This window comes from Chiloscyllium plagiosum, chromosome 11 (assembly GCF_004010195.1).
Source record: "Chiloscyllium plagiosum isolate BGI_BamShark_2017 chromosome 11, ASM401019v2, whole genome shotgun sequence".
Lineage (NCBI taxonomy): Eukaryota > Metazoa > Chordata > Chondrichthyes > Orectolobiformes > Hemiscylliidae > Chiloscyllium > Chiloscyllium plagiosum.
Window position 1 is genome coordinate 49370836 of NC_057720.1, and position 23890 is coordinate 49394725.

At 40.1% G+C, this 23890-nt stretch overlaps 1 protein-coding gene across 2 annotated transcripts in view; it reads right to left on the bottom strand.

Annotated features, from left to right (window-relative positions):
* fggy (FGGY carbohydrate kinase domain containing) overlaps positions 1 to 23890 on the bottom strand; it is a 372017-nt gene that overhangs the window by 80705 nt on the left and 267422 nt on the right. For both annotated transcript variants that reach the window (XM_043699282.1, XM_043699283.1), the window contains exons 12-14: positions 15178 to 15325; positions 12118 to 12192; positions 2390 to 2510 (exon numbers count right to left, since the gene is read on the bottom strand). In XM_043699282.1, the coding sequence (XP_043555217.1) occupies positions 2390 to 2510; positions 12118 to 12192; positions 15178 to 15325 (344 nt within the window). The remainder of the gene's footprint in view (positions 1 to 2389; positions 2511 to 12117; positions 12193 to 15177; positions 15326 to 23890) is intronic.

Sequence of the window (23890 nt, forward strand, 5' to 3'; positions counted from 1 at the left end):
GAGCCCAAAAATCCTTTAAGATGGAGGGATGAGATATCTTCTCAATTGAGAGTAGTATGGTCATCTATGGAGGCCTCTTTTTTAAAAAAAGATAATTCATTCATAAGATGTAGGCATCATAAGCTAGCTTAGCATTTATTGCCCATCGGGCAGTTAAGAGTCAATCACATCACTGTGGTTCTGAATCACAGGTAGGCCAGACAAGGTAAGGACAGCATTTCCTTCCCTGAAGAACATTAGTGAACCAGATGGTTTTTGTCCCAATGTTTTCCTGGTCTCCATTAGGTTTTTAATTCCAGATTTTACCACTATCCAGTATGGCAGGATTCAAACCCAGTTCCCCAGAACATTATCTGGGACTTTGGATTAATAGTCCAGTGATAAAAGTATGAGGCCATTTCTTCCTTCTCTTACCTTTTCCCACTAAAGCTTCTGTTCACTATGTTGCAGAACAAGAGTCACTGCATCTATAGCCCTCATGCTGCTTGCTTATTGGTGTGTGCAGGTGATCAAATCCATTCTCTTCCTGAACAGATGCAATAACTCACTAAAAGACCTCTAAGAATAAGTCACAGCACATGCACAAGTCAAAAACACTTCACCTGCAAGTTGTATATCTGACCTTTCAATTAATGATGTGAATGGTCCCTCATGCAACTGAACACACGTTCTGCTGAGAAAGCTTAGCACATACATAAATTAGGCCTTCATGGCCCAAAGTTCCAGAAACAAGTGTAAAATTAGATGGAAGGTCACAATCTGAATACACCTCATGTTTCAAGTTCTTACATGGCACAGCCATGCTAACACCTTTCCCAGCATAATACTGCATGAGAGTTACACTGGAAAAGTGTTGCATACCATTTTTCTACTTAGAGTCTACTATGGAGTCCAATTTTGTAGCTCAAGAATAAACTGGAAAATTCTCCAAAGACTAGCAAGTCAGATAGCATCTATCAAGAAAGAAAGATAATGTTAACATTTTAGATCATTGACTTCTGGACAAAGCCAAGAGAAATTCCAAATGAACAAGGTGCACAGAACAGAGCCAGGAAAAATGGAGTGAAGAGAAAAAAAAGGATTGGTTTTATAACTAGTTACAAGTCCAGAGAAGACTAAATGACAGAATTGATAAGTGCTGAACACACAAAGACAATAGTGAGAGACATTAGAGAACAGCACTTCATCTTTCAATTGAGCACTTTACAGCCTTGTCTAAGATTTGTCTCACACTAAGCTTCAACAATTTGAAGCTGTAATCTCTGCTGCTCCACCTTGTTTCATTTTCTGTGCATGTTTCCTCTTTTAGTCACTTTGCCTTCAGACAGCAATGCTTGTTATTCTGTATTCACATTTCCATTGGTCCCATTGTCCTGATATCATTCCTTTTAGCTCTGTTCCACCAACTCTGCAGATATTTAAAATCTCTCATTTACCACCCTATAATGTTTGCTCTTTTTTGTTCTTCCTAATTTCATTTACATGAAATGTATATTTTCAACATTCTCCAATTCTGATGAAAGATCACACCCTGAAATGTTAGGCTAGATTTTCGTGGAGGAGATTTCAGCAGGGAAACTTCTGAACTCGGCAGACCCATTTCCTTTGAATTGGTCCTGGCCAGCCATGTTTTCTTTCTGGGCAGTGGGAGCAGAGTGGAGTTGGCCTCAGCACTTTCAGGAGTAGTTTGAAGGCAGGTGAGCACTGCAGCAGGCTGGTTGGCACAGGCATGATCTTTTAAACTTACCTGTCAATAGGTTCCCAAATCCAGACTATTATATATGACTCTTCTGAGAAGTTGTAAACCACAGATCCTGCAGAAATCAGCCAGCACAACAAAGATTAGGGGGATATGGGATGCCTTGCTCTGCAAAGGATGTGAGCGTATGGTGCAGGCTCACCATCTGAACCCTTGATACAGAGGTGTAGATTGCAGGAAATGAGAATGGGAGCAGGGATCCTGTAAGTTCACTTCATGAAAGATGCTGTCAGACCTGCTACATTTCTTTGTTTATTTCACATTTCAAGTATCCATAGCATTTTGCTTCTTATTAGAGAAATAATTGTTGCACTGAGACCAAGAAGATGTATAAAGGTTATAGCAGAAGGGAAAGGTAGCTGGAAAACCTGGCAATCAGGGTAAGGCTCCAAAGACCCACTGAGAAAAAGACAGGTAACAACAGGGGCTTAGTTCAAGAATTCTGATATGAGATTGAGCAATTTGTTGTATTGCTCAGTGTAGCATCTGTAATGTAGCAGTGTAGTTTATTTGTTAGCTAATTAAATAATTCACTTTATGCTCATTAGTAAATACTTAGAGAAAACTTTAACAACCCAATTTACTGTGTCATCACATTTTATCATCTTCCTCCTTTTGCTCATGACCTACCGGAAATGTCTGCATGTATTTGTACAAATAGAAGATTCTTGCTCAGTCCACCACACATAAAGAGAGTGTTAATTTGATGTCCTGCAACCAGCATTGTTTCCAGTATGTGGCGGGTTCCCATCTGAATAAAAGGAAATAGAAACACATATTTAAAAGCAGAAGCCATTAAACAGTAACAAATTTATTTCTTACACACATCATTCATAGATTTTCAGAATAATTGCACACAATACTTTGTTAAAATCCAAACATATTACTTCAGAAAGAAAAGGTGATTAAAATTACTCATTTGAATATAGGTGATGAAAAATTTTGATTGTATTCAAACTAGTCACTAATTAAGTGGCAGATGGAATACAATGTGGGAAAGTGTGATCTGATACACTCTGGTGGGAGGACTACAGGCATAGACTATTTTCTACATGGATAAAGGCTTTGGAAATCTGATGTACAAAGAGACTTAGGAATCCCAGTTCAGGATTCTCTTGGTTCAGTTGGCAGTTAGGAAGGTAGTGCAATGTCAGGATTAATTTTAAAAAGACAAGATACAAAAGTAGAGGTGTACTGCTGAGTTTTTTTCAGGCTCTGGTCAGAGTGCATTTGGAATATTATGATCAGTTTTGGGCCCATATCGTTTGGTGATGGAGGGGAGATTTACAAAAATGATCCTAGCGATAAAGGGCTTGTCATATGAGGAGAGGTGGCGATTCTAGAAGGATGATGGGGAATCTTGTTGAAATGTAGAGAATACTGAAAGGCCTGGATACAATGGAGATGGAGAAGATGTTTCCACTAGTAGGAGAGAGTAGGACCTGAGGGCACAGCTTCAGAGTGAAGAGACATCCCTTTAGAACTGAGATAAGGAGGAATTTCTTCAATCAGGCGGTGATTAATCTGTGGGACTTACTGCCGTAGATGGCTGTGGAGGCCAAGTCATTGTGTATTTAAGACAGATATAAGTACACCCTTTGGTTGTAAGGGGTTCAAGGGTTAAGGGGAGAAGGCAGAATGGGTTAAGAATGCAGACTCGAAGGGCCAAATGGCCTAAATCTGCTACAATATATGAGAGTCTAAAAGTAATGAATTTATGTGACCTGTCTACAAATCACTGGTCAGACCACATGTGCAGCAATGTGTTCAGCTCTGGGCACCTCATTTAAGGAAGGATGTTAAAGCCCAGGAGAGAGTACAAAGGAAATTTACTAGAATAATACCAGGAATGAGGGATTTTAGATACAAGATTAGAGAAATTAGTCTTATTGTCCTTGGAGAAGATTAAGAGGTGACCTTGTTGAGGTATTCAAAATTATGAACAATTCTGACAGGGTAAAGAAGCATATTCTGTTTTTACCAAAATGTCAGTAACTAGGTATCACTGTTTCATGACTGTTGGCAAAAGAGCTAGGAATGAGATGAGCAGAACCTTCTTTACTCAGAGAGTTGTTAGGGTTTGGAATGCTCAACCTGGGAGATAGAGGAGGGTTTCTATATGAATTTACAAATGGCTACAAAAGACAGTTGAATATATATTTGAACATTATGAATTTAGAGAGCTACAGAGTTGGAGAATGGGATAGCTGGGTAGTTCTTTCAGGTACTGATATAGACACAATAGGTGGAATGGCCTTCTTCTTTATTATAAACTTCTATGAAACTTTGGCCACTTGTTACACTGATCCAGCTGACAGTTTGAGTCTGGGAAAGAGATGATCCTCAAGGGGACCGCAAACAGACTGGCAGCAGACTGGAGTCTCAGCCTATCAGTGGCCCATGGGAAGAATAAAGTTATTACTTTTGCAAAAAATTCAGCCGGCACAAATTGACATTTCCCTCTACGGGATAACTTTCCTCAGATAAGACTTCATTTTTACTGTCATCATCAAGTGTCTTTAGTTTTTTGTCATTTTACTTTCATTTTTTGAAATATTGCAGGGGTGAACACACTTGTTAGATCTTTTTCCTAATGTTTCAGCTCTGCCTTAACTTGTGGAAGTGATTGTCATAAGGAGCAATGACAATGTGAGGGAAGCAATATTTAATAAATAATTGTTTAGGATTTGGATGCATTGCCTCAGAATGTGGTAACTGCACATTCAATCAAGGCCTTCACAGGACAACTGGGTAATTACCTGAATAGAAAATAAATTGCAGAGCTATGAAAAATAAAATTGGGATTATGCTCACTGGCCCCAAACTGCTCCCACATTGACACCTCAGTCATTTTCCCTGTCTTACTTCCCAAGAGAAGGTCAGGTTTTGCTCTTTCTCTAGCAGGTAAATCCACATAATAAAAAAGAAAATTTTATTAGACACATTTAACAAATTTCTCTCCATCCAAGTCCTTAACACTATGCCTATCCCAATCAATATTTAGAAAGTTACAATCCACTACCATTACCACCCTACTATTCTTGTAGATAACTGATGTCTCCTTACAAATTTGATTCTCGATCTCCCGCTGACTACTGGGGATGGGGGGGGGGGGGGGGGGGGTTTATAGTACAATCCGAATAAGGGATCATTCTTTTCTTATTTCAACATTTGATTCAAATAACTTCACTGGATGCAGTTCCCGGAATATCATTCCTAAGTACTGCCGTAATTTTATTCCTAATCAAAAATGCCACCCCCTCTCCTCTTGCCCCCCTTTCTATCCTTCCTATAGGATCTATACCCTGGAACATTAAACTGCAAGCCCTGTCCATCCCTGAGCCATGTCTCTGTAATAGCTATGATATCCCAGTCCCATGTTCCCAACCATGCCCTGAGTTCATCTGCCCCATCTGTCAGGCTTCTTGCATTGAAATAAATGCAGTTTAATTTATTAGTCCTACCTCATTCCCAACTTTGTTCCTGTCTGCCTTGACTGCTTGACATGTCCCTTTTCCCAACTTCACCAGTCTGAGACTGATCTCTTTTCTCAACATCTCTCTGGGTTCTCCCCACTGCACACTCCCCCCCCCCCTCCCCCAACTTACTAGTTCAAATTCTCCCACATAGCTCAAGCAAATCCCCCCATTTTAACAAAAAGACTATCATAAACTGTCATTGGAGATTTCAAAAACAAAATTATGAATCTAATGGATTTTTAATGAAATGACAAGGTTAGTAGCCCAGATGACATTGTGTAATTTCCATATCACTTGCTCTTTCACAGCATGTTCTGGAGCAAAGAATGAGACTGATATTGTAAAAGCTACATGTGTCTGCCTATTTAACTTGCAAGTAATGGAGAACTGTATAAAATGAAGATTCTACTTGACGTGTGTTGGAACAACAAGTGTCATAATTAGATATCAGTTTAGAAGCATGTCCATTCTGGGTAGCTGGATCAGCAGACAGCATCAACTTGCAGTAAGTATCCTCCTCAGTGAATGATATAGTCACATACAGAAACACTAAACCATAAGTCACAATATCAGCTAGTATTAGAATTTTATCTGTCTCTACATGCAAAGTATTACTGTATCATAAATAGATTTCATTGGATAACATTATGCCCAGATATTCCTTAGTACAGCATTCCAATAGCAGCTCTTTATGAGTAGTTCCAATGAAGAAAAATAATCAAAATGCTTCTTGCCAGACTAGAATTGTTTGGTGGAACTGAAGGGTGAAGATGTATGCCAGTGGCAGGAAAGTGCGACTTATTTTAAAATGAAGTTGAACTAATACTTCTTCATCAACCATATAATTTTTCCCTTAGAAAGTTGGATGTAGGCCAGGCAAAGCAACACTTGAATAAACTCAGTGTTATAAAACATGAAGTGATACTTGAGAAAGAAAAAAACAATTTAAAGGGTCAGGTAGCTCTTGTTTACAGTGGAAAATTTAAATATGTACAAAATTATATAAAATAGGAAACTTGTTGATTTAAATTGGGCTATGTCTCCTGCTTCTCCGCATTATTACTTTATATACATGTCACAACACTAAAACATTTAGGGCCAGCTCTTCCTACTTGGAGATAGGTAGGAATGTTGCAGATCTTCTTCTTGCCCTCCATTTCTTGTGCACATTCATTTATTTTCATAAGCACAAAAAACTGGAGCAGGAGTAGACCATACAGTCCCTTAAGCTTGCTTCACCATTCAGTGCAGTCGTAGCTCATCGTCTCCCTCAACCTCACTTTCTTGCCAACTCACCACATCTCTTGATTGCTTGAAAGATAAAAATTCTGTCTTTTACTGATATTAAACGATGATACTAGAAAATATCTTTGTGGAATATATTGTTGATGCTCTCACAGACATAATGGATCTGAAGGAAAACATCAGGAAGCAAAAGGTCCTGCACCAGCTTGCTCCCACCACAGAACACTGTCTCCTGACTATCAACATCCATGGTAAACCATTGGACAATGCAGGTCAATTTTCATAATTTGGTGCATTCCTACAGTGAGGACAGACAACGACAATGAAATTTAAAGCCACCCCCAGTGTGCCAGCACAACCTTTGGCCATCTGACAGCATATGATAGCAAAGACCGGAAACCTGGCCTCAAGCTCATCGTCCACAGAATAGTGGTGTTACCTGCTCTTCTGTACGTATTACAGATATGGACTATTTCACTCGTGGTGCCTCTGGAAAATCCTGCAAATTCAATGGAAGTATGGGTGCTCCAATATTTCATTTGATTTACTGTAGTCACATGTTCTCCTCCTCTCTCTACAATTACAAGAATGCCTACCTTGAAGAAGTTCTCCTCCTTTCTGTACAAGGATAGCTTGGTGCATTAACCTCTACACTGCTGAAGAAAGGCGCCAATTCAAAGACACCTCCTCTTACTACCCCCTCGACCACGACCTCACCTTCCATCCCCAAACCATCATCTCCCAGACATTACACAACCTCATCACTTCAGATGATCTTCCAGCCACAGTTCCAACCTCATAGTTCGGGAACCCTGCACCACCTGGTTCTAACTCCTATCCAAGATCCACAAGCCTGACTGACGTGGCCGACCCATCGTCTCAGCCTGCTCCTGCCACACCGAATCATCTCCACCTACCTCGATACTGTCCTATCCTCCTGGTTCAAGAATTCCCCACATACGTTTGGGACACCACCTACGCCTTCCACTTCCTCCAAGGTTTTCGTTTTCCTGGCCCCTAATGGCTCAACTTCACCATGGACATCCAATCCCTTTATACCTCCATCCGCCATGATGAGGCCCTCCAAGATCTCCATTTCTTCCTCTCCCAACGTCCCCACCAGTACCCTTCCATTGACACTCTCATTTGGTTGGCCGAACTGGTCCTCACCCTCAAAATTCTCTCCTATGAATCCTCCTCCTCCAGATGAAAAGGGTAGCCATGGGCACCCGCATGAGCCCCAGCTTCGCCTGTCTCTTTGTTGTTTATGTTGAACAGTCCATCTTCCGTAGTTACATCGGCACCACTCCCCATCTTTTTCTCCGTGACATTGATGACTGTATCGGTGCCACCTTGTGCTCCCACAAGGAGGTTCAACAGTTCATCAACTTTACCAATGCATTCCACCTCCACCTTAAATTCACCTGGACCATCTGACACCTCTCTCCCCTTCCTGGACCTCTCCATCTCCATCAACGGTGACAGACTCGGTACTAACATCTTCTACAAACCCACCAACTCCCACAGCTACCTGGACTACACCTCCTCCCATCCTGCCTCCTGTAGAAATTATATACCTTATTCCTAATTCCTCCGCCTCTGTTCCCAAGGAGGACCAGTTCCATCACAGAACACACCAGATGGCCTCCTTCTTTAAAGACTGCAATTTCCCCTCCCACGTGGTTGTGATGTCCTCCAGCATATCTCAACCACTTCCTGCACCTCCGCCCTCAAAGCCCACCCCTCCAACCACATCAAGACAGAACCCCCCGGTCCTTACCTTCCATCCCCCCCCCCCAACCTCCATATACATCGCATCATCCTCCGCCATTTCCACTGCCTACAAACGAACCCCACCACCAGAGATATATTTCCCTCCTGACCCCTATCCGCTTTCCATAAAGACCATTCCCTCTGCGTCTCCCTCATCGGGTCCATGCCACCATCCTCCCCTTCCAGCACCTTGCCCTGCCACCGCAGGAATTGCAAACCCTGCGCCCTCACCTCCTCCCTCACCTCCGTCCAAGGCCCCAAAGGAGTCTTCCACAAAATGCATCAAAATTTCACCTGCACTTCCATTCATCATTTATTGTACATGTTGCTCCCGATGCCGTCTCCTCTAAATTGGGGACACAGGACGCCCACTCGCAGAGCGCTTCAGAGAACATCTCTGGGACATCCGCACCAACTAACTCCACCACCCCGTGGCCGAATACTTCAACTCCACCTCCAACATCGCCAAGGACATGCAGGTCCTGGGCCTCCTCCGTGGCCACTCCCTAACCACCCGACACCTGGAGGAAGGATGCCTCATCTTCTGCCTCGGGACCCTCCAATAACAGCGGGGAAGACACTGTTCTTGAACCTGTTGGTGCCTGCTTTGAAGCTTCTGTATCTGCTGCCTGACGGAAGAGGTTATAGGAGAGCATTACCAGGGTGGGAGGGATCTTTGATGATGTCTGCAGTCTTTTGTGATGGTCTGGGCTGTGCACACAACCTTCTGTAGTTTCTTACAGTCCTGGGCAGAGCATTTGCCAGATAGTAAGCATTTTATGGTGCATCTGGAAAGGTTGTTGGGGGTCCTTATGAACATGCCGAATTTCCTAAGCTGCCTGAGGATGAAGAGGCATCATTATGCTGTCACATCTACATGGGAAATCCAGGACAGGTTGTTGGTTATTGTCACGCTGAGGAACCTGACACTGTCAGCTTCCGTTCCAGTAATGTAGTTGGGGGCATACTTTCCTCCATTCTTTCTGAAGTCAATGATCAGTTCTTTTATTTTGCTAACTCTGAGAGCAAGGTTGTTACTATTGCACCATGACATCTAGCCCTCTATCTCCTTTCTGTATTTTGACTCATCATTATTTGATATCTGTCCTACCATGGTGGTGTCGTCAGCAAACTTGTAGATGGCATTCATTCGGAATTTGACTACACAGTTGTGAGTTTACAGAGAGTACAGTAGGGTGCTGAGAATGCATCCTTTGGGGACTTGTCTGACGGTTATCATGGAGGAAGTGCTGTTGTCCATCTTCACTGATTGCAATCTATGGGTCAGGATCCAGTTGCAAAGGTTGGAGCCAAGACCTACATCTCGAAGCTTTGAGATCAGTCTGGAGGGGATAATGGTATTGAAGACGGAGCTGTAATTGATGCGTAGGAGTCTGATGTATGTGTCCTTGATGGCCAGATATTCCAGGGATGAGTGCAGGGCTAGGGAAATGGCATTTGCTGTAGACCTTTTACGTCGGGAGGCAAATTGCAAAGGATCAAGGCAGTCTGGGAGGCTCGAGTAGATATGGACCATGACCAGCCTTGCGAAGCCCTTCATGATTGTGGAGGACACAGCCACTGGACAGTAGTCATTAAGGCACATTGCATCTGCTTCTTCTGGTATTCAGATGGTAATGATACTCTTGAAGCAGATAGAGTCTTCTCTCAAGTCACCATTCCCAGCATTGAGGCAATCAACTGCATAGGCTGAGTCACATTTTCTACATGCTTGACATGAGACTTTCAAAGCAAGCTCTTCGAGCTCCATGATGGCAAGCAGATGTCAATAAGGCAGAGAAAATGTTTTGAAGACATCCTCAAAGGCTTACTGAACTAATACAACACCTTATTGACTCATGGTAATCTTTTGTCCAAGACAGAAGTATCCGCAAAGATGCCAATCACCTTGAGCATCTCTGACAGGCCCAGGTGGAGAAAAAGCATAAACTATAGGAGAAGTTTGTGAAAAAATGAGTATCCCACCCATCTGCCTTTTCACCTACCACTTAGATGTGTGCATTCAGCATTGCACTGTTTAATCACCTCTGGACCACAATTTGGAGTGGAAGGATGAAATCCTCAATATTGAGGAACTGCAAAAGGAGGAGAAGTTTTATTGAAATGCTATGACTGAATGAAGCTCAATTCTCAGGAGTGAAGCTTTGAAGGTGGAGATTAAAGATTTATAGGTAAAACGCTAATGTCTCTCAGCAACAAGTGGTTCAGTTGAAACATTCTCATAAAAGGTTTCTCATAATAGGAAAACCAAAGCTATAGATCCCTGGATGATGAAAGATATGGAAAGTGAGGAGAAGCAGAAGACATGTGGGTCTGACAGATGTCAAACTGACAGTAAAAATTAGAACCAGGCTGACTATAGAAAGTCCAGAGGAGCAATCAAAAAGGAAAGGCAAAAATAAGAGTATGAGAAGAGACTGGCTACTTACGTGGGAAATCAAAAGTCTTCTAAGGGCATTTTAAGCAAAAAATAGAGTTGATTATGGAGCAGAGAAATGGATCCATTCATGAGACAGAGGGCATAGCTGAAATACTAAATGGAGATTTTTGTTTCCATCTTTACCAAGGAAGATGCTGTCTAACTCAGAGAATTCAGATACTACATGGACTAACATGGATGAAGAGTCATAGACAAAGAGGTATTGAAAAGGTTGCCTGTAATAAAGTTAAGACCAGATCGTGAAGACCAGATGGGATGCAATTAGGGTTTAAGGATGCCTAGGTAAGCTTCAGAACCAGGAAATGCTTAAGATTCTGAAGTAGACCATGTGCATATATACCAAGATCTGAACAACATTCACACTTGGATTGATAAGTGAGAAGTGATATTACAATACACAAGGGCCAAGCAATAAGTGTCTCCAACAAGTGAGAATATAAACATGGTTGACATTGGCATTACCACTACTGTATCGCCCAGTAACAACATTCTGTTTAGAACTGACTCATTGACTAGAACCTGACCTGGACCAGGCACATAAATACTCTGGCTACGACAGCAGGATAAAGACTGGAAATTCTGCTGCAAATAACTCACATTCAGATTCACAAAACATGTTCACCATCTACAAGGCACAGTTCAGGAATGTGGTCAAATATTCTCCACTTGCCTGGGTGAGTACTGCTACAACAACACTCAAACGTTCAACATTATTAAGGGCAAAGCAACCCTCTTGGTCCACACTCTATTCGCCACCTTAAACAGTCACTCCTTTCAGCATTAATGCACAAGATGCATTACAGCAATTTGCCAAGCCTTCTTCAACAGCACCTTCCAAGCCCACAACCCCAGTTACCTTGAAGAAAAAGGGCAGCAGATGTATCGGAACACTATGCGCAAATCCTCTTTCAAACGACAGATATGATTTGGAACATTATTGTTCCTTCACTGTGATTGGACCAAAATTGTGTAAGTCCCTCTGTATCCCTACATCACATGGGCTGAAGCTGTTCAACAAAGTGGCTCGTCACCACTATCTCAAAGACAACTGGTTTTGTCAGCGACATCCACAGGCCATAAAATAATTTTTAAAATGTGGCATCCAAAACAACAGGCTGTAAATAAGAGTAGGCACCTATGTTTCCAGTTGGAGTTAATCAAACAAAAGGTTTCCCAAATTGGAATCAGAACCTTAGTTCTAAGGTAATAGAACCTGTTTCAGGTTAAGGCAAAATCCTGGGTGGATTCATTGCATTTCTGGATGATGTTTTATGACCTAAATCCCTCTTCAAAATAATGGAAGTAATGTTGCCTGATCATGAAGGTAATTCATCAATCCCATTAGTAAAAATCTAGAATCCTTTATATTACTTTAATTATGATTGATAAACCTAACTTACAGCTATAGCTTGAATTGTAGCCAAGTAAAGCTTAGCAAGGTCATCAAGAGTGTTGGACAGACTCAATCCAGTTATCTATGAAAAAAAAGGTATTGTATTAGATATCAAAGCCACAACTTGAAACACAATATTTTTGAATTTTTCCATTATTAACTGAGATGTCAGAATTTTGAAATTTATTTTCATAATGCTATTTGTATTCTTAATATTCATACAAATAAATTCAACTTTGAATAGTTATCAGTCAAAACATTTAGTGAAAAGGATGGTTTCTAAGGAATTGATTTCAATACAAGATAATTTTTGCATTATGCCACTCACAATGATGAAAACCTCAAAAGTGGCTTCAGGGACTACATAAGTGTATCTAACTGGGCCAAAAGGCTGAGCACAAATCCCAGCCAAATAATCAAGCAAATCTCAATCTCCTTTGTTGTTAGTCATTTAGAAAAGACAGTCAAAGCATGTCTGTCAGTGATTTTAGATTTTAATTAGATCTTATCAAGTATGTTATTTTTCCTTTGAAAGGAGTGCACTTAAAAATTAAATGAATGTAGAATTCTTTAAAAGTGGGAAGACAGGTTGATAAAAACGTTTTCTTTTTAAAAATGGGATTAGTAAATCAACTTGCTGCTAATATTATCTCCAACAAATTTGTGACTCCAGTTATACCATCCTCACTGCTGTCCAGCCAAAGTCAAGTCACCAAACTTTGTTTGGTTTGTTAATCACTATTTGCACATTCAGTAACATTGCTATATAACATTAATGAGGCAGCAGTAGCTGAATATTGTGCTTTAATTACAGGAAAAACATTCTGTCAACAATCAATAATCACCATGTCAAACTGTAAACATCCTGCTGCTGAATCAAAATTGATGGGAATCTGATTAAACATAAATTTCAAATTTCTGCATTTAATATAAGCAGAAATCCTTTGTTTACTCACTTGTAATGCCTTTTACTTACCTGTTTACTTGCCTCTCTGTAAAGTGCTTTGAAACATTTTTTACACAATATATTATTTATATCGGTTGTTGTTAGTTGATTAAATTAATTTATTTATTTGTTGTTTGTCCCGTTACCTTAAATTTCTGCTCTGATGGCACTGGCTGAGATAAATTGAGGGATAGGAATCAGAGAGAGAACAGCTCCAGTTTCCACAATAGTGACTTAAAACAAGTGCAACAGTTTAAAGTTAGTATATTAATGTTCAAACTAATTTCCAATAGGATAGTCTGAATTTGTTCACACACAGAATACTGAATGAACACATACCTGTACTTCTGCCAAGTATGTAATTTTTCTTGGTAAACATATGCACTTGTAAATGGGATTGTTTGAATTGCATAATCCTTGGAGAATAAAGCACTAGATTTCTCCATTTTCAGCATCCTGGGCATCACCACTGACCAGAAACTGAATTGAAAAATTGCTGTGATGCCTAGATACTGGGCATTCTGTGGGACTCATTTACCTCCTAATTGCCCAAAGCACTTCTATGACCTGCGAGGGGAGGTGGTGGCATAGTGGCAAGGTCACTGAGTTAGTAATCCAGAGCCAGAAGTTTGAATTCCATTAAAGAACTAGAATTTCAGAAAAGATTGTCTTATGGCAACCATTGTCAAAACCCTTACCTGGTTTGGCCTGCATGTGACTCCAGTTTTACAGCAATGTGGTTGAATCTCAACAGGCCTCTGGGCAACAAATGCTGTCTAGTCAGCAATACCCACATCTCACAAACAAATATTTAAAAAGGCAGAAGTCATGGAACACTCTCTGCTCACCGACATGGTTACTGTTGCAACAATACTTAACAAGTTCAATGCAGTCAGTTTCAAAAGCATCCAACCCATTGGCTTAAATGTTGATTCCAATCACAGAATATCACTAATATTCTGTGGCTCCAACATGTACTATCTACAGCTGTATTTCAACAAGTTGCTAAGGCTTCATTGGCAATACCTCCCTTACCTACATACCTCCACCACAGAGAAGGATAAGACTAGCACATGTACTTAAAAGATGTCACTTCCAAATGGACATATCAATACAATGAACTGGCTGATGTTTAAGTTTTCATTTTGAAATCTTGCCATTTAGCTGAACCCAAATTGAACCAACAATGCAAAAGAAATGTTTATTTGAAAGCCCTCCTACGGTTTCAAAACTGAGCAACTGAAAATTTTAAAATAAATCTTGAACACACAATCCTTTCCCTTTCTGTCATTTGATAATAGTTCTTTTGACACTGTTAGTCTTGTTTCATCTCTACAGCCCTCTGTCTGTCATGTGATCACCTACTGCTGTTTTGTTTTCTTCTGCTTTTATATAACCTCTTCCCCAATTGTTCTGTATCTGGCAACTGCTATTTTCTTCTTTATTTCTTTATTTGTTTGAAACGCTGCCTGAGTTTCCTGCATTACCTGCAACATGATACCTAGAGAGGTAAATTTAAAGTACTGTGCTCAGCTTGCATTGCAGGTGAGTACTCATCTCTTTTCCCACTGGAACATTCAGTGACATTAGCCTATTGCTGCTGTTGTGCCTTCTCCTGGGAGACTATGACTTTAACTTAAAATGTCGGAATAGGCAGCCTCCCCTTTCTCAACGTATCAAGCACAAGAGAGAAGGTTCATCAGGAAAATTGGAGAAATAAGACAAAAAAAATCAATAGGAAAAATCTAATCACATTCTCTTACCCTCAATGTTCTTTGAAAATTTACGTTTCTAACAGCATTAAGGAAGTAATGCCATAATGAAATAAGCAGGTTGCTGCTTCAGAATTCAAACTACATTTAAAAAATGAGGTCAGACTTTTTGGGCCAGCAGAAAACAAATGTTTTCAATAGTGAACAGACAGCAACCCTAAGCCAAATCAATGAGAGAAAGGAGCTCTTAAAGCAAAATATGTCAGCACACACTGACAAAAAAGAAATTATTTCAACAAAAATCAATCACATTGGCAGTTCGTAATGAATGATATGCATTTTTTTCATTTTGTCATTGTTCCAAAGAAAAGCTATAAAAGGTTTCTCTGTAAAATTGAAATGTACCTACCATGCCCTTTAGGGTAGGATCTGCTAAGGGAGATCTGTTGCCATGGAAATCAGGCCAAACATGTAAATCAACAGTTAGCATGCCCACAGCATAATTCTTTTTAATAGACTCCAGGTGACTGTTTAAGTACATGTAGACATTTTTCCCACTGAAAGAAAACATTCTGAAATCAACCGTTTTGTAACTAAACATTCCTCAGTTATAAGCCAAGAATAAAAATGGTCATTTAGGTGTTGTCATTTTGGGAATAAAATAATGAAATATTTGAAGACTGAGCTAGTGTTTAAATTGAACTTATTTCTCTTTTTTTTCTTTTTCTTTATTTTTCTCTTCAAAGCCATTGGGGCACAGGCAAGGGGATCATATGCAAATATGCATGAGTAAATTTTACTTTGTGAAACTTGTAGCCTTACATTTATTTTATTTCACAATTCAAATATATTCCAAGACACAGTAAATGACATCTGCTCAAAATAATGGCTGCCTGAGGAATTTATAAATTTATTTTCCAAATGATAATTCCTGTCAGTTGATTCTGTCTTTGTTCAACATTGTCATAAGTTAATTTTATTCAGAAGTGTCCCATTTTCAAACAAAGCTCTCCATTCTCCAATGTTTACAGTGTATACTGGTTTGATTGAGTATGGATTTTATACACCCAAGGAATAACAGGATATAGATCTTAATTCAATTCATTTCATATTTGTAACAACAAATTATGTGTTCTATGTGAATTGCTTCACTCAAAAATACTTTTAAAATTGCCTGATATTGGGGTAGGGTCAGAGGTCACACGACACCAGGTTATGGTACAACAGGTTTATTTGAAATTACAAGTGAAGTTGCTTCATTTGATGAAGGAGCAACGCTCCAAAAGCTTGTGATTTCAAATAAACCAGTTGGATTATAACCTGATGTCATGTGACTTCTGACCTTGTCCACCCCAATCCAACACTGGTAACTCCACATGATGATATTGGGGTAGGTAATTGGAGACAAATTATCGACCTTTGTACTAGAAAGAGATATGTGTGTGCTGTACATGAATCACATAAAGTTAATATGTAGGTACAGCAAGTGATAAGGAAGGTAAGTAGAATATTCCTAATGTTAACATTCTTGTAGCATCGATGAGCAGAGAGATCTCGGCGTCCAGGTAACATAGATCCTTGAAAATTGCCACCCAGATTGATAGGGTTGTTAAGAAAGCATACGGTGTGTTAGTTTTTATTGATAGAAGGATTAGTTTCAGAACCATGAGGTCATGCTGCAGCTAGTGTTATAAGAAGGATGTGGAAGCTTTGAAAAGGGTTCAGAGGACATTTATTAGGATGTTGCCTGGTATGGAGGGAAGGTCTTATGAGGAAAGGCTGAGGGACTTGAGGCTGTTTTTGTTAGAGAGAAGAAGGTTGAGGGGTGACTTAATTAAGACATATTAGATAATTAGAGAGTTAGATAAGTTGGACAGTGAGAGCCTTTTTCCTCAGATGGCGCTGACTAGCATGAGGGGACATAGCTTTAAATTGAGGGGTGATAGATAGAGGACAGATGTCAGAGAAAGTGTCAGAGAGTAGTAAGGGCGTGGCATGCACTGCCTGCAAAAGTAGTAGATTCGCCAACTTTAAGGGCATTTAAATGGTCATTGGATAGGCATACAGACGAGAATGGAATAGTATAGGTTAGATGGGCTTCAGATTGGTTTCACAGGTTGGCAAAACATCAAGGACTGAAAGGCCTGTGCTGCGCTGTAATGTTCTATGTTCTATATTGCAAGGGTAATGTAACATAAAAGTACAGAAATTCTGCTATATTTGAATATTGGTGAGGTCACATCTGAAATGCTGCGTACAGTTTTAGTCTTCTTATTTAAGAAAGGTGTAAATACATACAAACCAGATCAGAGAAGATTCACTTTACTAATACCAGGGATGGAGCAATTTATTTTAGGAAAAGTTGGATAGCCTGGGTCTATATCCATTGGAATTTAGAAGAATGAAAAGTGATATTATTGAAAGTTACAAGATCCTGAGGGGACAGAGTGAATACTGAAATGATGTTTCCTTTCATGGGAAGAAACAAGGGAACATAGTTTTAAAATAAGTAGTCTCCTATTTAAAATAAGGATGGTCTTTTTCTTTCGGTGTACTGATCTTTGGACCTCTGTTACTTAGAGAGCGGAGGAAGCAGGGTTGTAAAACTTTTAAGGGAGAGGTAGATGAATTCTTGATCAACATGAGAGTCAAAGGTCTTCAGAGGTGTGACTATGGATTTGAAGCCAATATCAGATGAACCATTATCTTATTAATTGGCACAGCAGGCTACAAGTGCCGAGCGACTGATTCCTGCTACTAACACGTACATTTGCAAATTGGGGCAGAGGAGGGTAACAATATAGGTTCAATAGGCAAAAGGAAAGTCAACCAGCATGTGAACTTGCACCTTGAAAATGTTTATCTCAATATTTTTCATAAATGTGAAGAATCTTTCAAATCCAGACATTTAAAAATCTAGGTAACAATAAAGGCAAGACAAAAACCAAATCTATTTGCATACGAGAAAATTTATTACCTGCATTTTCAAAGCTTGGAAAGAAATTTAATATTCAGAAGGTTTAATTCACTCAATCTATGCTATGTCAGAAACTCCACAGATCCAGATTAGAACTAAAATTAATCTGTTTCAATTTATATTAAAGTTAACATTATTGTTGAAGCCCTGTTGTTTTTTGCCAAATACTGACCTAGATAGTTTATCACTTTCTGACATCCTTCTGATTTAATTCAAAGGCCCAGAATTTCTTCAAGTGTCACACCAAAGTTTATACTAGTTTCTTTGTTGATCTTGTTAATAGATACCTATCTAAGTGTCAATATTTCCTGACAATTGTTTGAAGATAAGTCAAAATCTTTAAATATGAAGTAAACAACTGTGAGCAGAGGATGTGTGAAACTTTATGATATACCCTTCATGCAGGTGTCACTTTGTACATGAAAATTAAAAGCTGCAAGTAACAAAATGTAATTTATATACATTAAGTGCAACATATTAATGAAAATCAACAGCACTTGGAAAGACATTTGTATATTAATTCTTACTTGTAATCTAACTGTGAGAAAAGTGCGATGGCACTACTCTTTTGGGAAATAAAATGCTATTTCGACAGCTTATCCATAATGAAGTTAAATTTTCAACTTAGGACACTGATTGGAATTTAGGACATGCATCTTTTACAAGCATAGACCCTTAGAGCTTGGATATGGACTGAACAATAGAAATCGATATGATGAATTATGACTAATAGATTACATCATCCATCCATAGGTATGGCTTCTGCAGTTCATGAAATTTATTGCCAGCCATTTTACATCATGTTCATTTTCAATAAAACCATATTATACTAAATATGCTCCACCCAGTAATTTTGAGAGAAATAGTGCTGTGTAAAATTAACACATAACCCTGTTAATATGCTACCTATTGTAAAATATATTAGGCAGAAGAACTCTTCAAGAACAAACTAATGCAGCTATGTAAGAATCAAAATGACAATTAATAAGTGCTGGATCTGTGGAGAGCAAAACAAAAGTTAACCTTTCAGGTTGGTGGCATTTTGACAGAAATAGAAAATGTTGCAGATGTAACACATAGCTCGGAACAAGGAGGGGGAGGACAAAAATAGGAAAGATTAGATGTTTGATCGGGTGGAAGATGGGAGTAATCTAACAACAATAGAGATGATGATGCAAGACCCTTAAGGTTTTGTAATAGGACAAGTAAAAGAACAAAAAAAAGAGAATATAAGAGCTGCAAATTGCAACTGCAGAACCATTGTCATCACTTACTGTCTGAAAAAAAATGGAGGCAGTGGCTGTGACCTACAGTTCCTGACGCTGAGTCTGAAAAGCCATAAAGTGTCAAATCAAAAGATGAGATCTTGTTCTTCAAGCATTAGGTAAGCTTCAACAGAATAGTGTGGAACCAAAGACAATGATGTCAAAGTGGATGTGAGGATTGAGAATTAAAATGACATAGAACCAGAAGTTTGGAGTCATGCCTGTAAACCGAATTAAGATGTTCCACAAAGCAATTGAACAGTTTGACTTAGAGAAGAAAAAACTACAGTGGAAGCAGTGAATAAAAATTGGAAAAGTACAGGTAAATCAATGTTTAAAGAATATTTGTAGCTTTAGATGTGTTTAAATATAGTAGCAGCTGTCTTAGCTGGCATCACATCCACCATAGCCAAGGTGAGTTTTCTCATGCGATTCCCTCCTCTTCAGCTTATTTCGTGAATTCTTTGGTGGTGAATGGCAAAACACATGTGGACGGCAGGCCAAACTTCTCACAGCACCCGCAACTTCCAAGTTCTGATGACTTTGGATGCCATGTTTAAAGGCCACCCAGGCAATCCTTGACTCACTACAAGCCAGGAAATCCAGAATAGACCCCTTGCTTTAATCATGCCTTATTGAGCACTCTGCTTCAAGACATTTGGGCACTCTAGACTCCAGTCAGACTTGGGCAGTCTGAACTCACATCACACAGGAGGCTAACCACGCTAGTAGACATCAATGCAGAAGAATAATTTCCCTGCTCTCTACAAGGATCAGTGCCATCATCTTCTCACGGTAACCTTGCACACTTTGATTCACAACTCAGTCTAAGTATGCCACTGCACAGCAACTTCATACAGGCATGCCCATCTCAAATAAGCATGACTATTTCATGTAAGATTGTTCATTTCTTACAATCATGTACAATGAAGGGCTTACATCCACCTTCTGCTGACAATCTTTGAATGCTTTACACTGGAAATACCATAGAAATGGAAAGAATTTCTATTCACTAACTGGGATGGGCTCACTTCCTGGCAGAGTTATCCATCAAATGTTTTTACTCACGTTCTTATGACACTAAACCATTCGCTTTCCCTCATACAAACAAACTGGAGGACAACACGAAGGCGAGCACATTCTGAACTTGACATTCTCAGTGAATTTGTGAACAATGTAGTCCAGCTGGCAGGTGAGGACCTTAGCTAGTCTTGCATTGAGGAGTAGCTGTTATTGCCAATTAACCATCTCTGTATGTAAAATGGGGGTTGGGGGGAGGAGTGAAAGAAACAGGCATCTGTAAGTGTTACAAAACGTAGGCATCGGTCAGCTCCTTGGATAACCTGCATTATCTGGCTGCTCTGATCATAGAGCACATTCATGGAATGAAAGCCATTTCTATTAATAAAGGTTGCTGAATGCTAATAGGACACTCTGATGGCTCCAAGAATACATCAATTGCACCCTGTACCTGCGGAAACCCTGCGCTGGCAGCAAACCTGACTGCTCTGGCTGTCTGATTCCCTGTGCCCAATGGGAAATGAACAAATTGGTGCGCTTTAGCAAACAGAGCATTGGTGACCTTCAAGTACATTTATGAGTGAATGTCTCTGAGATTCTGCAGCAATGCCAGTGACTCCCTGAAATTGAAGGCTGCTGTCAGCTTCAAGACAAATGGGATAGGACTGCCTCCTTGTCCATGAGGGCACTGGTGTTTGTCCAACAACTGGGAGATGTTAGAGACAATTTCCTGGAGCATGCTGATGCATCATCAATACTGTCAGTCTGTGACATGCAGATAACTGTATCAAAACCTGCCGACCTGGCTTCAGGCCAATGCTGGCAGTCTATTTGGGCCCTCTTGCTCAGCTTGTTGTGTTTCTGCAGGCAGCTCTGCAGCAGATACCAGCTGTTATTCTTCAGGAGCAGTAAGTGCCTGTGGTTTCTTCTGAGAAGCAAGATAACGAGAAGTGATCTATGCTATAAAGTTATGAAATAGCATTGTTTCTCAGCTCTTCATGCTGCCAGCCTGCCCCATCATTATTAGGATAGTCCAGCACCTTACAATGTTTCTCCCCTGACATCTTCTCAAACCATTATATGCTCCATGGAAAGGCGCAGAGTGTATTACTTCAAAGGACAGGTCCTTATGAGCGCCATGACATGCAGATGGTGGCACGTGTGCATTGTCTGGGGTAATGAAAGCATGGCTAGTACACCTTAGCATTCACAGTAGTCCACAATGACCCTCCGAAGAGCTTCCAAATCTCCCCACCCCACAACCTCACCTCAGGCCCAGCCCTCCTTCTCGAACCCCTCCTGACCCAACCTGTCCATTTTAGCTGCTCCACCCTTCCCACTGACCAATCACAGTCACTTCTTACCTGCATCCACCTATTACCATCCCATTCACCCCCTTCTATTTATTTCTCAGCCTCTTTCTCCCATCCTGATGAAAAATTCCGCTCTGAAACATCAATTCCTGTCCTCCTCTGATGCTGCTTGACCTGCTGTGCTCTTTCCAGCTCTACTCTTTATCCACCCATGGCTAACCCACCCATCTTGAGCAACTTAGCATGGCCAATGTACCTAATCTGCACATCTTTGGACTATGGGAGGAAACCATAGCACCTGGAGGAACCCACGCAGACACAGGAAGAATGTGCAATCTACACACAGACAGTCCATCAATGGTGGAATCGAACCCGGGTCCCTGGCGCTGTAAGACAGCAATTCTAACCAGTGAGCCACCGTGCCGCCCCTCTCCTTGTGCACTTTCTGAAAGAAGAAACATGAGCACATCTTATCCTACTCCACAGTATAGACTCTGGACTGGAAGATTATCTTGGAGGCCTCCAAGGGAAATAGTGAGGCTTGTTGTTTCTTCAACTTTTGGAGATCCTCTATGATATCGACACCTATCATGCAGAATATGCAGAATCTGCATATTTTTCTGGAATTGAACAGTTTCCCCCAATTGTCTCTCTCACCTTCTGAACACCTTTGACGATAAAGAACCTCTTGACTGTTTCCTCCCAATCTTAAAGAAGGGCTTCACCAACCTGTGAAGCCCTTCTTGAGCTCCTCAATGTGCTCTGCGGTCAACAGATTCACATTCATCTTCAATCTTCTCTCTCATTTGGGCATAAGCTGCCTTCTCTTTGCCATGCGTCAGTTGAGATTGGAGATGGCCCAGGGAGACACCAAGTCTCGGCATGTGCTGTTAAGACGTGTCAACTGCACTTGGAAAAGCGATTGTGTGAGTGATTGTAATTTAAAGCCATAATTCCATAAGAATAAAGAGTAAGTATTTACCTCAAGATGATCAGTAGGAGTTAGAATATAAATAGAATATAAATTTCTTGTCATGTGTAAAATACAGCGAATCATTTTATAAGTCGCCCCACGACAGCTCCTACATCAATGATAGAAATCATGCATCATAATAAAAAAAAGTTAACAGCAGTTTAGTGAATAGCTCCTGGGCTCAGGGAAAGTTAATTGGAAAGGTGAAGTTAATTCCAGTGAGTTGGGATAGTAATACAATGCAAATATTTCAATTTCACCATCTGCTGGCAAAATAATGACCTGTCATCTAAAGGAGGAGAACTGAATTGCTGAAGTTTTCTTCGACAATGAGAATCCAATACGTTGTTCCTGCCTGATGAAACTCACCCTCCCACCATGCTTTTTGTCATAGTACGGAATGGAAAATCCCACTGAACATTATATTTCTAAGAGGGAGGGGAAAGAATCAGAGCTGAACAAGGGAAATGGGACAGACACTGTTGAGGGTAATGTTAATGACTGTCAATTGTTATGGAGGGGAAATCTTCTTTCAGGAAGAAAAACAAAACATGTCAGAAGAAGTAGTCTGAAAGGTGACATCATAAAAATGAATGCACCTGGGATGGAAAAACAAGGAGAATGGTATACAGTTCTTACAGGAAGCAGGAAGTAATTGTAGTCAAGGTAATGGTGAGAGTGAGTGGTTTACGTAGATGTTGTGGAAAACCTACCCTCAAAAAATGAGACAGAGAAGTCAAGAAAGGGAAAAAATTAAATATGGACCATATGAGGTGAGAGAATGGTGAGAGAAATTTGAAGCACAATTGATGAAAGTTTCCAATTCGGGCCAAGAACTGTAAGTGACAGTGATAAAATCATCAATGCAACAGACATAAAATCGAGGTAAAGGAACTGAGAGGGACTGGAATAAAAAGAAACTCTAAATGTCTCACAAAGGGCACAGCCAGGACCCATAAAAAACGTGTTGCTATGGAAACAGTTATTTTGAGGAACTGGGAAGACTCAAAGAAAACGCTTTTTGTAAAAATGAACTCAGCCAGGCAGGAGAGGATGGTGGTGGAGGGAGACTGGTTGGGCCTCTGTTCAAGAAGCAGGAGACCTACAGGCCGTCCTGAAGGGGAATATAGGTGTAGAATAACTGAACAACCATGGTGAGACATAAACATTTAGGTCCAGGAGAATGGAAATTGTTAAAAGTGGTGGAGGATGTTGAAAGAGTTGCAGATGTAGGTCAAAACATGTTTATGTGTTAATTTTGCAATAGCATGATCTCAGCCTATTCATTATTAATTTGGATACTAAGGTTCCATTGTAGGAAAGCACTTTCCTGACAAGAAGCTTCACCCAGTGGGAGTTCATATTGGAAAATATAAAAATTAATTTCCTGATTTATAACACATTCAAAACACATCCCTTTAATATGCATTTCAATCATTTTAATATGCATACATTCAGGCTAGAAATATTGTTGCGAATATCAGTGAACAAACACTTAATATGTCAGATAATATTTTCCTACACAGAGGGGAATGTCATATGAAAACATTTAATATTTGTTCATTAATTCTGCC